Below are 17,371 nucleotides of genomic sequence, written 5' to 3' on the forward strand. Positions count from 1 at the left end.
CTTCAGCCTGGGTGACAGAGTGAGACCCTTTATCAAAAGATAAAATAATAAATGAGGAAACTTTAGAAGCATTTCCCTTAACATTAAGGATGATCCAAGGATAGCTATGTAACTACCTCAACATTTCACCAGGAGTCCTAAACAGGTAGTAAGATAAGAAGTAGGAAAGGTATAAAGATAGCAAGAGAAGAAATGAAACTGATACTATTCACAAATTATATATTAATCTGTAGAGAAAACCTAAAATAATGTTCAAGCTATTGGCATTAATATCAAGGTGTTAAACAACAGTTGCAGAATATAACATCTCTATACCTCACACACTGAAATTGAATTTTGATATAGTTGGTTAAATATTGTTAGCAAAAAAGTTATTTACAAATAAAAATAAAAATATAAGGTACTTGGGAATAAACCTAATAATAAATGATGGGCATCACCTTTCTATTTATATTATTTCATTAAAAGAAAATTAAATCTTAAGTAGATATATCATTTTCATGGATATATGCCTTAATCTGAAAATTCATAATGTCAATCATCCCAAGAGGGATTTTACTGAATTTGAAACACAATTTTAAATTTTTAAGTGGATGAGCAAAGGTCCCGCAATACTGAGAAAAATATGGAAGAGCCAGGTTGGGAACACTTCCCTCAGGTATTAACGTAAAAATAGCTCAGTAAACCAACTGAATAAAATGAAAATCCTAGAAATAGACACACATGTGATGTAATCGACTATGGGTTATTCTTGCCCACTACAGGGAAAAAACCAACTCACTGTGACAGCAGTATTGCAGTAGAGTAAGAGTTTAATGATTGCGTGGGTAGCCAATCAGCAGGGTGGGAGTATTACTCATACAAGCCTCCCGTAAAACTTGAAAGTTAGGGTTTTTCAAGGACAGTTTGGAGGGCAGGGGGCTAGGAAACGGGAGGTACTGATTGATTTACTTGGGGATGATATTGTAGCAGGTTTAAGCTATCTTCTTGTGCTGCGTCAGTTCCTGGATGGGGATCACAGAACCAGCTGAATTAGTTCAGTGGGCTGAGTCACAAGTCCAGGTGGAGTCCGTCAGTGGCCAGAATACAAAAGTCTGAAAAATACCTTCAAAGACTAATCTTAGGTTTTGACAATAGTGTTGTTATCTATCAAAGCAATTGGGGAAGATACAAATCTTGTGACCTTTGGAGCAGTAGATTGTTAAGAAAGGCAGACTAGGGAACAATGGCTGGTTATCGTTTAACTGCACCTACTGGCTTAGCAGAATTTAGGCCCCTCCCGTAATTCTAATCGTGTGTGGCCTTTCATTAGTCTTACAAAGGTGGTTTCAGGGCTAGTTTTGGGAAGGGGTTGTTATTTTTGTTTTAGAATCCGACAGAGGCAGGTAGCATGTGAGGTCAGAAGCAAGATGGAGTAAGGTTAGATTTCTCTCACTGTTATAATTTTTGCAAAGGCGGTTTCATTGCCATTTTTGCAAAGAGGTAACATTGCCAACCAATGGTTAAAAAAAAAAAAAAAAAAAGACTAAATTTTTATTTCTAAGCTGTAAATCACAATGTATCAGTGGGTTGTGAATAGGATAGAGTGCTTTTCACATAGTAAGAATAGGCATGATTTCCTGAATTTTTTGTTTGATTTATGTGTGTAGTAGGTACATACTGGTTCCAGATGAAAAATGTGCTTGACTATGACTTGTACCAAAAAAAAAAAAAAAAAGCAAAAATGTTTAAAAGACACAGCAAAACCTGCTGATACAATTGGTTGTTTCTATGGAAAGAAGTTAAAATTTATCTCCACAAAATACAAAAATAATATACAGATAAATCAAAGACAAAAATGTGAAAACTTTAAATATTTAGAACATGGAGGAAATTGATGACCTTGACCAGAGCTTTTTTGGTAGAGTAGGAGTAGGGTTTAGAGCCAAAGTCTAATTGGAATGGGTTCACATGTGAGTAGACTAATTAGAATAACTATCAAAACAAAAGAAGTTTTGTAAGCCTTGGGTCTGCTTTTTAAAAAAATGAAAAAATGAAACACAAAAGGAGTTTTGTAACAATGAAAAGCAGTGTTAATAGGATTAATATCAAGGTGTTAAGCAACAGTGGCATTAAGCAATGTAGGGTTTGGGGGGTTGGGTTTCTTTTTTTTTGCCTTTTAACCTGAGACATTTTCATATGTTTATTTGTGGATGGGAATGGACTGCTAAATAATTACTGAAGGGTGCCTTTGAGTAGGCAAGAAAGGATTATATTTGGTTAGGGTCATTATTTTTTGCCTCTTTGCCCTAGACAATTCTAGTTTTCAGCTGTTCCTCCCCCACACCCGCCTCAACCCATCTGACTTAGCATTTGTCCCAGTTTTTTTAAATGTTATGGAGGTATCATTAGTAATTACATTAAAATAAGCTGGGATGGAGGATTTGGTAGATTTCCACTTTGTACTTCCAGCTTCTGCTAGTGTCTTGTCTAGTGGTATATGAGACATACGAGCATTGAATAGAGTTCCCCATTAAGCAGCCTATTGTGCCATACCCATGCTGTAAACTGGAAATGCATACATATGCTCTGACAGTTGGTAGAGTCATTTGGAATTTTATATATTGGGTATTTTTCAAGTAGATGCAGGAAATAGATGCATAACAGTCCTGCCAGAGAGCATATGGAGAGTAGACCAAACACTTCCTACAATGGCTATGTTATTGGCTGTATGGTATAAATCTACAACTGTTTTTTTATTTTATTATTTGATACAATTTTATTTTGCAGTAAATCCTTTTGAAAGGAATAATTTTTTTAAAGTACCTATGTAATGAAAAGTTAAGGACTGCATTTTTGGTTTCTTAAGAAAATTGATAATGAATGGGTGGCAACACAAAGTTCGTCAGCATTTATTATCTTTCTTAAGGATCACAATAATATCTCTAACCACAGGAAATCTAGGAACATAAAGATGTACTTCAGAAGTTAATAATTAAGAACACTGTCCCAAAAGGTGACAGTTTATCACATGCAGTTATAGAAGGTATATTTTATATTACTCTGTGAAGCATAACTTCTCATTGAGATTAAAAGAAAATTATTTTTCTAAGTAAATTTAGCACACTGTTGATTCTAGTTTTCTTACTCATGTACGAAAACAAAGTGAAACAGAGCTGTTATTGAGAAGGCTCTATTAGTAGAAGAAATTTTCAACCAGGTAAAAGATATCAATTTAACATCGGTGTCATAGGATGCTTCAAATAGAAATTCATTAATTTCTAATAATGGCTTAAATTTTTTTCATCTAATTAATGAAATTCAGGTAGAACATTTGGAAATTAATTCTCCCAATAGTTAAATATCTGACATCATTGTGAATACTATTCAACTTGAAAGTTCAGCATTTAAGGTAAAATGATAGTTTCACCCCTACTAGATTACTACCCTTAAGCCTCTTCTGTTAAAAAAAAAAACAAAAACAAAAACAAAACAAAACAAAAAAAAACCACTATAGCTGTCATTCTCTCTTTCTATATTATTTAGTACTAATAGAAAAATATCTGAATGTATATGTTTACCAATAACAAGTGATTACTTCTTGTAAGTTTTTGAATTTATTTTTTCTTTGCTCATTTCTGTTTTAGTTTTTCTGTAATAAACATAAGTTGAGATCAATTTTAATTAACTTACTCCTCTAAAACACACATACACAGCAAAAAAAGGCAAACAAAAACTAAAAAGGTGTGGTGAGGTGTTTCATTTTTTTTCCTTTTTAATTATTTGATTTCTTTAAGGAAAGGCAAGATATGAGACCACAGAAGACAAGAATTATGCAATTCCTCCAGCTGCCAATATGTGGAAGACCCATTTTAGAGTGGTAATAGGAGGCTAGTCTAAGGATCTGCATTTATATTTTATCCTTATTCTTTTCTTCCCTTAACTGGATACAGTTATAAAAAGTCCAGTAGTGGGATTGCTTTTCCTGTTATCAGGAAGGAAGTAACTAGTTTGCCTTATGTAATAAACATAGTTTCTTATGTAGTTAAGATAGTGATGCTACATTATATCTGTTTTTCAGCTTTCTTTAGATCTTTTGATTCCTGTGACTTACATAGCTTTTGTACATTTATCCATTTATCTTACCTTTTGGAATCTGTACCATTCTTTTAAGTGTATGTTTATATCTCATTTCCTAATTCCTCGATTTTTGCTGGCCTGCCTGGCTTCTGTTTTCATTCTTTACTTGTCCTGTATGTCTTACTATCACTTTAGTTGCTGACCTACCTAGACTCTATGCTTTAGTGTAATTTCCTACTCTATCACTATACTTGACTGTTAATCATTACCCTAATACTCACTGCAGATGCATCTCCTTTTCATGAGGAATTCTGTGAACAGATCAGTTAAAAATTACTTTGAAAATATGCATAATTTATCAGAATATTATTTCCAACTGAAAGAAAAGCTTTGAGTTTCTAATTACTGGAATTAAATTTAAGGTGTTGTCATATTTTTGTTTTTTCTTATCAGGCTAGCTAGTACTAAGAATGAGAGATTTTACTTGTTTCTGTTGCTTAATCTCTTCCAGCACAACCAACTTTATTGCCTTCTAAAATGGCCAAGTGGCAAATAGTGATTAATTCATCACTGGTTTACTGCAATTAAGAATTCATTTTGCAACTTCATGGGCTTGAAGAAAGAGTATATACAACCTTTCCGTAGAACCTACTATTGACACTATAATTTGAGATATGTGACTATACAACCTACTTAACCTGTAAATGCTTTTTTGTTACGTAATTTGGGTGTGATTCAGTGATTTTATTTAGGTACTAATGCTACAACTTGTAAAATGGTACATGACATATATTGTAATATATAATTTCTACCTGTCTTTTGGTCCAGTTTATGGGGTAATTAATGGGCAGGTTGACTTTTTTTTTTTTTTTTTTTAAATAGAGACAGAGTTTTGTTCTATTGCCCAGGCTGGAGTGCAATGGCACCATCAGAGGGCTCAAGTGATCCTCCTGCCTCAGCCTGTGATTATCTAGGACTACAGACACCTGCCACCATGCCCCACTAGTTTTTAAATTTTTTGTAGAAACAGTCTCTCACTATATTACCTGGGCTGGTTTCAAACTTCTGACCTAAAGGATTTCTCCCATGCTGGTCTCCCAAGTCACTGGGATTACAGGTGTGAGCCATCATGTCTGGCCTGACTTTTTCTTTTAACATAAATTTTAAGACGGTTGTCTTTGGTTTTGAATAACTGACTTTTAGTTGAGGTCATTCTCTCCAAAGCCATCTTAATTGTTTGTGTTTCATTCTCTTGCTCTTATGCATGATCCTTTGGTAAATGTATTTTTTTCCTAGGATGAGCTATTTATAAAGATACTTTATGCATGACAAAGATATATATACACACACACATACACACACACACACATACACACACATATATATATATTACAGTTAGAGAAAAAGAGCTATCTCTAATCCCAAGTCAAGAGTAATCTGATTCAAATTCACATGTTAATCCAACCCATATGTTATAGACCTAAACATAGACAAAAACCATGGCCACTTTGAGAGTTTTAATCTGGTATGTCATTTCAATTTTGTATTATAGGAAAGTTAAAGGAGGGAATATTGATGTACATCCATCAGAAAAAGCACTCATTGTTCAATATGAAGTGGAAGCCACCATTCTTGGAGAAATGGGGGACCCCATGTTGGGAGAACGAAAAGAATGTCAAAAAATGTAAGTTCTTTATTTGTGTACATTTTGAAATTAGAGAACATTATATAAACTTTATACAAATCTGATATTATTTTGATCTGCATAGGTGATTAATTATGGCATTCTTCCAGGCATACTTCATCTTAGTGAAGGAGAGATTATATTAAACTATAAATATGGAGTATATTAATCCTAGAAAAAGTAAGTTTTTTGTTAGCTTAATAGGAACCTGTTGTAACATATATATTCTAATTTATCCCATTTAGAAAATGAATGTAATAGATTTTGAACTACTAACTTGTGAAATCAACCATAAAAGATGTGTTTCATGTTTCTTTTTTTTTAATTTTACTTTAAAGTTCTGGGATTCATGTGCAGAATGTGGAGGTTTGTTACATAGGTATACATGTGCCATGGTGGTTTGCTGCACCTATTAACCCGTTATTTAGGTTTTAAGCCCTACATGCATTAGATATTTGTCCTAATGCTCTCCCTCCCCTTACCCCCCTACCTCCTGATAGGCCCTGATGGGTGATGTTACCTTCCCTGTGTCCATGTGTTCTCATTGTTCAATCCCCATTTATGAGTGAGAACATGTGGTGTTTGGTTTTCTGTTCCTGTGTTAGTTTGCTGAGAATGATGGCTTCTAGCTTCATCTATCTCCGTGCAAAGGACATGAACTCATTCTTCTTATGGCTATATATTATTCCGTGATGTATATATGCCACATTTTCTTTATCCAGTCTATCATTGATGGACATTTGGGTTGGTTCCAAGTCTTTGCTATTGTAAATAGTGCTGTAATAAACCTATGTGTGAATGTGTCTTTGTAGTAGAATGATTTATAATCCTTTGGGTATATGCCCAGTAATGGGATTGCTGGGTCAAATGGTATTTCTAGTTCTAGATCCTTGAGGAATCACCACACTGTCTTCCACAATGGTTAAACCAATTCCAATTTCGCCACAGCCTGAGCAGCATCTGTTGTTTCCTGACTTTTTAATAATCACCATTCTAACTGGCATGAGATGGTATCTCATTGTGGTTTTGATTTGCATTTCTCTAGTGACCAATAATGATGAGCTTTTTTTCATGTGTTTCTTGACCACATAAGTGTCTTCTTTTGAGAAGTGTCTGTTCATATCCTTTACCCACTATTTGATGGGGTTGTTTGTTTTTTCTCTTGTACATTTGTTTAAGTTCCTTGTAGATTCTGGATATTAGTCCTTTGTCAGATGGGTAGATAGAAAAATTTTCTCCCATTCTGTAGGTTTCCTGTTCACTCTGATGATAGTTTCTTTTGCTGTGCAGAGGCTCTTTAGTTTAAATAGATCCCATTTGTCAATTTCGGCTTTTGTTGCAATTGCTTTTGGTGTTTTAGTCATGAAGTCCTTGTCCTTGCCTATGTCCTGAATGGTATTGCCTAGGTTTTCTTCTAGGGTTTTTATGGCTTTGGGTTTTACATTTAAGTCTTTAATCCATCTTGAGTTAACATTTGTATAAGGTGTAAGGAAGGGGTCCAGTTTCTGTTTTCTACAAATGGCTAGCCAGTTTTCCCAGCAGCATTTATTAAATAGGAAATCCTTTCCCCATTGCTTGTTTTTGTCAGGTTTGTTGAAGGTTAGATGGTTGTAGATGTGTGGTGTTATATCTGAGTCTCTGTTCTGTTCTATTGGTCTATATTCCTGTTATGATACCAGTACCATGCTGTTTTGGTTACTGTAGCCTTGTAGTATAGTTTGAAGTCAGGTAGCATGATGCCTCCATTTTTTGCTTAGAATTGTCTTGGCTATACAGGCTCATTTTTGGTTCTGTATGAAATTTAAAGTACTTTTTTGTAATTCTGTGAAAAAAATCAATGTTAGCTTGATGGGAATAGCATTGAATCTGTAAACCTTGAACAGTATGGCCATTATTATGACATTGATTCTTCCTATCCATGAGCATAGGATGTTTTTACATTTGTCTGTGTTATCTCTTATTTCCTTGAGCAGCGGTTTATAATTCTCCTTGAAGAGGTCCTTCACCTCCCTTGTAAGTTGTATTCCTAGGTGTTTTATTTTCTCTGTAGCAGTTGTGATTGGCTCTCTGCTTGTCTATTGTTGGTGTATAGGATTGCTTGTGATTTTTGCACTTGCATTTTGTACACTAAGAATTTGCGTAAGTTGCTTATCAGCTTAAGGAGTTTATAGGCTGACACGATGGGGTTTTCTAAATATACAATCATGTCATCTGTAAACAGATACAATTTGACTTCCTCACTTTCTATTTGAATACCCTTTACTTCTTTCTCTTGCCTGACTGCCTTGGCCAGAACTTCCAATACTGTGTTGAATAGGAGTGGCATCCTTGTCTTGTGATGGTTTGCAAAGGGAATCCTTCCAGCTTTTGCCCATTCAATATGGTATTGGCTATGTGTTTGTCATAAATAGCTCTTATTATTTTGAGATATGTTCCATCAATACCTAGTTTATTGAGAGTGTTTAACATAGAAAGATGTTGAATTTTTTCGAAGGCCTTTTCTGCATCTGTTGAGAAAATCATGCAGTTTTTGTCCTTGGTTCTGTTTATGTGATGGATTACTTTTATTGATTTGCATATGTTGAACCAGCCTTGCATCCCAGGGATGAAGCTGACTTGGTCGTGGTGGTTAAGCTTTTTGATATGCTGCTGTATTCAGCTTGCCAGTATTTTATTGATGATTTTCACATTGATGTTCATCAGGGAAATTGCCCTGAAATTTTCTTTTTTTTTTGTTGTGTCTCTGCCAGGTTTTGGTATCAGGATGATGCTGGCCTGATAAAATGAGTTAGGGGGGAGTCCCTCTTTTTCTCTTGCTTAGAATAGTTTCAGAATGAATGGTGCCCACTCCACTGTGTACCTCTGGTAGAATTCTGCTGTGAATGCATCTGTTCTTGGCCTTTTTTTTTTTTTTTTTTTTGGTTGGTAGGCTATTAATTACTTCCTCAATTTCAGAAGTTGTCATTAGACTATTCAGGCATTCGACTTCTTCCTGGTTTAGTCTTGGGAGGGTGTATGTATCCAGGAATTTATTAGTTTCTTATAGATTTTCTGCTTTATTTGCTTCAAGGTGTTTGTAGTTTTCTCTGATGGTAGTTTGTATTTCTGTGGGATCAGTGGTGGTATCCCCTTTATCATATTTTATTGTGTCAATTTGATTTTTCTCTCTTCTTTATTAGTCTAGCTAGCAGTCTATTTTGTTAATTTTTTTAAAAAATAGCTCCTGGATTCATTGATTTTTGAAAGAGTTTTTTGTCTCTATCTCCTTCATTTCTGCTCTGATCTTAGTTATTTCTTGTCTTCTGCTAGCTTTTGACTTTGTTTGCTCTTGCTTCTCTAGTTCTTTTAATTTTGATGTTAGGGTGTCAATTTCAGATCTTTCCACCTTTCTGATGTGGACATTTAGTGCTATAAACTTCCCTCTACACTCTCCTTAAGCTGTGTCCCAGAGATTCTGGTACGTTGTCTCTTTGTTCTCATTGGTTTCAAAGAACTTCTTTACTTCTGCCTTAATTTCATTATTTACCCAGGAGTCATTCAGGACCAGGTTGTTCAGTTTCCATGTAGTTATGCAGTTTTGAGTGAGTTTCTTAATCCTTAGTTCTAATTTGATTGCACTGTGGCCTGAGAGACTCTTTCTTATGATTTCCGTTCTTTTGCATTTGCTGAGGATTATTTTACTTCCAATTATGTGGTCGATTTTAGAATAAGTGCCATGGGGCACTTAGAAAAATGTATATTCTGTTTATTTGGAGTGGAGAGTTCTGTAGATGTCAATTAGGTCCACTTGGTCCAGAGCTGAGTTCAAGTCCTGAATATCCTTGTTAATTTTCTGTCTTGTTGATCTGTCTATTATTGACAGTGGGGTATTAAAGTCTCCCACTATTATTGTGTGGGAGTCTAAGTCTCTTTGTACGTCTCTAAGAACTTGTTTTGTGAATCTGGGTGGTCCTGTATTGGGTGCATATATATTTAGGAGAGTTAGGTCTTTTTGTTGCATTGAACCCTTTACCATATGTAATGCCCTTCTTTGTCTTTTTTGATCTTTTTTGGTTTAAAGTCTGTTTTATCAGAGACTAGAATTGCAATCCCTGCTTTCCCCCCCCCCCCCCCCATTTGCTTGGTAAATAGTCCTCCATTCCTTTATTTTGAGCCTAAGTGTGTCTTTGCATGTGAGATGGGTCTCCTCAATACAGCACACCAATGGGTCTTGACTCTATCCAATTTGCCAGTCTGTGTCTTTCAATGGAAGCATTTAGCCCTTTCACATTTAAGGTTAACATTGTTGTGTGTGAATTTGATCCTGTCATCATACCGGTAGCTGATTATTTTGCACATTAGTTGATGTAGTTTCTTCACAGTGTCATTGGTCTTTATATTTTGGTGTGTTTTTGCATTTGGCTGGTACCAGTTTTTCCTTTCTATATGTAGTGCTTCCTTCAGGAGCTCTTGTAAAGCAGGCCTGGTGGTGACAGAATCCCTCAGCATTTGCTTGTCTGGAAAGATTTTTATTTCTCCTTTTCTTATGAAGCTTAGTTTGGCTGGATATGAAATTCTGTGTTGAAAATTATCTTCCCTAAGAATGTTGAATATTGACCCCTACTCTCTTCTGGCTTGTAGAGTTTCTGCAGAGAGATCTGCTGTTAGTCTGAGGGGCTTCCCTTTGTAGGTGACCTGACCTTTCTCTCTGGCTACCCTTAACATTTTTTTCCTTTGTTTCAACCTTGGAGAATCTGATGTGTCTTGGGACTGATCTTCTCAAGGAGTATCTTAGTGGTGTTCTCTGTATTTCCTGAATTTGAATGTTGGCCTGTCTTGCTAGGCTGGGGAGGCTCTCCTGGATAATACCCTGAAGTGTGTTTTCCAACTTGGTTCCATTCTCCCTGTAACTTTCAGTTACACTAATCAATCGTAGGTTTGGCCTTTTCACATAGTCCCATATGTCTTGGAGGCTTTGTTTGTTCCTTTTCATTCTTTTTTCTCTAATCTTGTCTTCGTGCCTTGTTTCAGCAAGGTGATCTTCAGTCTCTGATACTCTTTCTTCTGCTTGATTGATTTGGCTATTAATACTTGTGTATGCTTCACGAAGTTTTCATGCTGTGTTTTTCAGCTCCATCAAGTCATTTATGTTTCGTCTAAACTGGTTATGCTAGTTAGCATTTCCTGTAACCTTTTATCATGGTTCTTAGCTTCATTGCATTAGGTTAGAACGTGCTACTTTAGCTAAGAGTAGTTTGTTATTACCCACCTTCTGGTGCCTACTTCTGTCATTTCATCAATCTCATTCTCCATCCAGTTTTGTGCCCTTGCTGGAGAGGACTTGCAATCATTTGGAGAAGAGGCATTCTGGTTTTTGGAATTTTCAGCGTTCTTGTGCTGGTTTTTCCTCATCTTCGTGGATTTATCCTTTTTGATCTTTGAGGCTGATGACCCGTGGATGGGGTTTTTGTTGGGGGGTATTTTTTGTTGTTGTTGTTGTTGCTCTCTGTTTGTTAGTCTTCCAACAGCCAGGTCCGTCTTCTACAGGTCTGCTGAAGTTTGCTGGAATTCCACTCTAGACCCTGTTTGCCTGGAGGCTGCAGAACAGCAAATATTGCTGCCTGCTCCTTCCCCTGGAAGCTTCGTCTGATGCCAGCCAGAGATCTCCTATATGAGATGTCTGTCAACCCCTGTTGGGAGGTCTCTCCCAGTCAGGAGGCACAGGGGTCAGGGACCCACCTGAGGAGGTAGTCTGTCCCTTAGCAGAGCTGGTGTGCTGTGCTGGGAGAATTCCCCCTGTCAGGATCAGCTGCTCTCATCAGAGCCAGCAGGCAGGAAAGATTAAGTCCGCTGAAGCTGTGCCCACAGCCACCCCTCCTGCCAGGTTCTCTGTCCCAGAGAGATGAGTTTTATCTGTAAGCCCCTAAGGCTGCCGCATTTCCTTTATAGGTGCCCTGTCCAGTGAGGAGGCATCTAAAGAAGCACTTTGCCACACTGTGGTGAATTCTACCCAGTCTAAACCTCCCAGTCTCCTTAGCACTGTCCAGGGAAAACTGCCTACTACAGCCTCACTGATGGCAGGCCCCCCTCCCCTCACCAAGCTTGATCATCCCAGGTCAACTCCAGACTGCTGTGCTGGCAGTGAGAATTTCAAGCCAGTGGTTCATAGCTTTCTGTGCTCCATAAGAGTAGGACTCACTGAGTGAGACCACTTGACTCCTTGGCTTCAGCCCCGTTTCCAGGGAAGTGAACAGTTCTGTCTTGCTGGGGTTCCAGGCACCACTGGGGTATCAAAAAAACTCCTGCAGCTAGCTCAGTGCCTACCCAAACAGCCGCCTGGTTTTGGGCTTGAAATCCAGGGCCCAGGTGGTATTGGCTCACAAAGGATCTCCTGATCTGTGGACTGCAAAAACTGCGGGAAAAGCATAGCACCCGGGCCGGGTAACACAGTCCCTCACACCTTCCTTTGGCTGAGGGAGGGATGTCCCCCGGCTCTTTGCACTTCCTGGGTGAAGTGATGTCCTCCCACCCCGCTTCTGCTCACTCTCCATGGGTTGTACCCACTGCCTAACCAGTCCCAATGTGTTGAACTGGATACCTCAGTTGGAAATGTAGAAATCACCCACCTTTTGCGTTGATCTCACTTGGAGCTGCACACTGGGGCTGTTTCTATTCAGCCATCTTGGACCCTCCTCATGCCTCTAGATGTCTACCCAAATGAGTTGAAAACATGTTCACACAAAAAGCTGCACTTGAATGTTTATAGCAGTTTTACTCATAATTGCAAGCAATTGGAAGCAAACTAGAGGTCTTTTTAGAGTTTTTCTCTTCTCTGTATTGACCTTTCTCTCTATGCCTTCTGATATGCAGCTAAGACTACATAAAAATATAATAAAATTAAAGGACTTACAAGGTAGAAACCAAAAAAAAAAAAAAACAAATAAGTTAAAGAAGAAATAAAGGGACAGAATATTGCTAGAGTTCTTCTTGTAAACATTAGAAACCACTCTAACAAATTTAAACAGAAAAGGAATTTATTAAAAGCGATTACATAGCTTGTAGAACCCCAGGATAACCAGATTTGGGGTTGAATATATAGCTGGGAATAATATCTAAGTCATTCTGCTGGAATGGTTTCAGGAGAAATCATCTGTGTATGAATAATAAGCTTACAGGACATTGCTCTGAGATCTCCACTCCTGCTCCTTCTAATTCCTTGATGTCTTCCAACAAAAAATTAGCCATCTTTAACACAAAATAATTCTACACAGTGGCTGCTTGCTTATTTTTCTCTTTTTGAAAAGAAGCTTGCATGGGAGCATCTGCTTGACAGTCTTTTGCCACCAGGTTGACTCTTCACTTTGAATCTAATTTTATGTCTTTATACCTCTTCCTGGTACCCTGAATCCCCTAACTAGGCAATTGTTTCCAAACTCTTAATAATGGTTTCTTAATGGGTTCCCAGTGAATCTCCTGGGCTAACTTTAAAAAGAGGGAGGTGTTGGCTTATTATTGTTAATGCACTAACCTAAGTATAAAATGTATTCATTTGTTCCTCAAAATTCCTCATATAGATCTTAAAGTGGATCTCACTTTTTTTTTTTTTTTTTGAGACGGAGTCTTCCCCTGTCGCCCAAGCTGGAGTATAATGGTGCGATCTTGGCTCACTGCAACCTCTGCCTCCCAAGTTCAAACAATTCTCCTGCCTCAACCTCCCGAGTAGCTGGGATTACAGGCGCACACCACCACACCTGGCAAATTTTTTGTATCTTTAGTAGAGACGGATTTTCACCATATTGGCCAGGCTGGTCTCAAACTCCTGACCTTGTGAGCCCCCCACCTCAGCCTCCCAAAGTGCTGGAATTACAGATGTGAACCACTGTGCCCAGCCGGATTTCATTTTCTTTTGCTTTTACTTTCTATATAATTACCACCAGAACAACTGAATCTGAACATATCAATATTGTGTTTTGTCCCTAGCTGAAAAAAAGTTAGCATTTGTGGGTATAGTCAAGAAAATGATTTATTTATGATGGTATGAATTCTTACATTTGATAATGCTAAAGACTTTATATATTTTATATCAGAAATACCATTTTAAAACAGAATCTCCAAATATGCTGTCTTGCCTAGAGAGTTGGAAGAAGATTTTGTGTTCCTTTTGTTATTTTGTTTGTCTAGCTCACAGAAAATCACTGCCTTGTATTTTTCTAAGTCTAATTATATCTAATACTTTATTTTACTAAGAATCTATGGCCAGATTCTCTATAATAATTTATAACCTATAAATTATTTTAAAGTAGTAGTATTGCAGTTATTACTTTTATAATACGTGAGTTGAAAAATTCTGTCATACCTACAGCATTCGACTTAAGAGTCTCAATGCCAACACAGATATAACTTCCCTGGCAAGGAAGGTGGTTGAAGAATGTAAACTCATTCATCCTTCAAAACTAAATGAGGTAGAACAGCTGTTGTACTATCTACAGAACCGCTGTGATTCATTGTCAGGAAAAGGTAAGTAGTAGAATTCCTGGCTTCCTAATGCAGATCCAAAGTTGTTTATAGTTTGTCAAACAACTATAAACAAAAGTTTATCAAACTATTGATATTTGATGTTGGGTAGGTTTTTTTCACCAGTGCTATGAATGAGTAAACAACAAAGAATAAACATTAAATGCTTTCATGGTAGGCTTTATATTAGATGCTTCCACATAAAATGGTCTAATCCTTTTTTCATGTTTTGTGTATGTACACATATACTGAAGTAAGAATAAAAAAGGAAATGTCTGTCATATTGATTCTAGAATAATAAAAGGAAAGAATTTGGGGCAGAAAACCTGTTTTCACTGCACCAACTAGACTGATACTTTATAAGCTTCTTTTTTATATTTGTTTGTCATTTGGACGGATTATGTAAGTGTTAAAATATATATCATATGCCTTAGACTATCCAACGGATATAACTTTCATGAATTATTTTTCTTTGTTTCCTTTTTTTTTGGCAGCAGCAGCAAGAAAAAAGTTTAATTTGGGGGTCACCAAACTAGGAGATGAGAGAAAACCTCAAATCCATCTCCCTGAGAAGTTTGGGGCTAGAGTTTTTAAGGATTTTGGATTGGGCTGAAGTGTGGAGATTGTTGATTGGTCAAAGAGTGTAAGGTGAAGTAATGGGACAGGATGATGAAGAAGCTGTATTCTCATGCTGATTTATTTCCTCTATGAGGGTCTTCCGACTGGTTGGCGTCAGCTGTTTCACTGCAACTCAGGGTCTGAAAAACATTTTAAATGATCCTTAAGCAAAATCCTTATGATTCTTAACGTCAGAGATCCTGTCTGTAAGAACATGGGGATGTAAATGGTCAGTATGTAGTGCTATGTGACTTTAGCAGCAAGGTAATGAGCCAAAGTGTAGCCTAATTAATGCTTAGTTATAACTATATTTCTGTCTGGAACAGAGTTCAAGTCAGAAGAATGGAAGAAAATTTTGAAAATGTTAGTTTGAAGACTTGTAGCCAGGAAAGAATTCAGGTTTAGTTCAAATTGTAGAAAACAATAAAAACCCAAAAATAATAGACAAGGCTAGAATCTAGTAACAGGTATACTATCGTTTCTTTTGAAACAAAATTTTTATCTCCAGTATGCCATTTCTACCAAAGACAAATTATAGTAGGACCAATTTATTTCCAAAATAAGTCTTATTATACTTGGCCTATTTGCATAAAGTATGGCAAGAATATTCATTGGCCATATAGGCTCTTTTAAGTTGACTTTGCAGGAACTTTTCCATAAGGAATCTTAATTTAGACTTTTTGAAAGCCTCAAGGTTAGCTAAACCAAGGATTTATCCATGCCTGCAGACACCTGTATGAATTGGGTGAACTCATTTCTTGTGGAGGTCCCAAAATAACTTGAGGTTTCTGGATCTGTTGAAAGTAACATTTTTTACTTATCACAGGTGAGGAACCCTAAAAAGAAACTACATAGACAAGGTAGAAGGCTAGTCTTTCCGAGGGGCTTTTATTGGCTCTATAAAGTCAACATCAATTCCTCAAAGCAGCTTAGTCATATCTGAAAATATGCCAATCCAGTCAAAGCCTTGGTAAAGTAACCAGCATCTGCAATTGTGTCCTGCTACAAAAGAAAGCAGATTCTTATTGAACTTATGCAAATAACTATATTGCCATAAAATAATACTTATGAATGAAGTTTCCACATTTGTGAGAACTCAGGTAGAAAGGCAAATTTTGCTCATAAAGATGTACTTTACTTGTCATAAGCTATAAATAGCTCAAAAGAAAAAAAAAGTTTTCTTGACTCGTCTTCAGTCAGAGTAGCCGACTTCCAAACAGGATGTTGTCTGTTCACCTTGGAATTGCCTTTCATAAATCAGGCAGCTCTTTGTCAGTCAAGTAAGAGCTGTTTAACGGGCACCATAGAATCCTGCAGCTTCTCACACAGTTTCAGAGTCAATCCTGGGGAAACAGAGACTCCCTGCTCATGAGTATCTCCTCCTTGAATTTCCCAAGTAGCATGATCATATACAGAGTATCTCCATTTTATTATGGAGCTCTTCTGGGCACTGCTGTCCCCAGTTAGACTGTTTCTGACATTGCCCCAAATAGCATGGGTATTTCAGATGTCATGCTCATTGTATGTCCTTCCATCATAGGATGTCTTCAGTTAATGTCCTGTATCAAGGCAGTAAATGCCTCTTAAGTGGAAATTCTCTAGTCCAGAGTCACAGCAGTCATCACTGGGATGTGCTCACAGACTTTTGCTGTAAGCCTCAGTAAACATTCCACAAAAGGCTATCAAGTGGATAATTTGTTCCTACCAGCACTCCAGCTTCTATTCTATATTCTTTGGGCTCGGGCAATCTTATTGGTTCCCATTGTAGTATGTCCAGTTAATTATAGCTTGAAGGGCAGATTTGCATGCCTTCAGTTTTATAATACTAGGTAGAGAAAACATCCCCTAGTCAGATACAATATCCATTTTCATAAGACATTTAGGTAAAGAATACACAATTACTTACAAAAAGCCTATATAAACATTTCAACTTTGGTAATCCTATCCACCCTTAATTTTTATGTTCTGGTCCTGGCAATTTCTCTTCACTCCCAGACCATTTTACCCTCTCCTGTGAAAAGAGATTTGGGTTCCCAGCAGAGGGTTTAGCTAAGGGACCAAGGCTTTTTAGTCAATCTTTATGTTGATTAGTCACCTCAACATCACCCTAGGCAATTGTTGGTCAGTTTTCTCATTCTGATCTTTGTCTTCTGATTTTTTAAAAAATGTCTCCAATTGGGGTAAGTACAGAAAACTGATTTGGTACCCTTTAATATTAGGGGAACCAGCAATTAAGGCCTTTATTTAAATGCCATCAATTTCCATTTTATTCATTCAATTTCTTAATAACTGTCTAAAGATTTTCATTCTGCTGGGATGAGTCCCCTGACTCTCCCCTTTTCTTTTCCTCTTAGTTTTACTCCTATCAATGTTTTCTTCATTCATCATATTTCTTAATAACTGTTTAAAACTTCCCATCTTCCTGGGATGCATCCTTTGACCCTCCCCTCTACCCTTAACCATTCCCTTGTTAATGAACCTCATATTTTCTGTTAGTATCTGTAAGACCCATGAGGA

The 17,371-nt window shown here is 37.0% G+C and overlaps 1 protein-coding gene across 5 annotated transcripts in view; it reads left to right on the forward strand.

Moving 5' to 3' along the window:
• KIFAP3 (kinesin associated protein 3) overlaps positions 1 to 17,371 on the forward strand; it is a 147,527-nt gene that overhangs the window by 9,958 nt on the left and 120,198 nt on the right. For all 5 annotated transcript variants that reach the window (XM_037985979.2, XM_007989549.3, XM_037985978.2 and 2 more), the window contains exons 2-3: positions 5,612 to 5,743; positions 14,085 to 14,239. In XM_037985979.2, coding sequence (XP_037841907.1) covers positions 5,612 to 5,743; positions 14,085 to 14,239 — 287 coding nt within the window. The remainder of the gene's footprint in view (positions 1 to 5,611; positions 5,744 to 14,084; positions 14,240 to 17,371) is intronic.

Source organism: Chlorocebus sabaeus, chromosome 25 (assembly GCF_047675955.1).
Source record: "Chlorocebus sabaeus isolate Y175 chromosome 25, mChlSab1.0.hap1, whole genome shotgun sequence".
Lineage (NCBI taxonomy): Eukaryota > Metazoa > Chordata > Mammalia > Primates > Cercopithecidae > Chlorocebus > Chlorocebus sabaeus.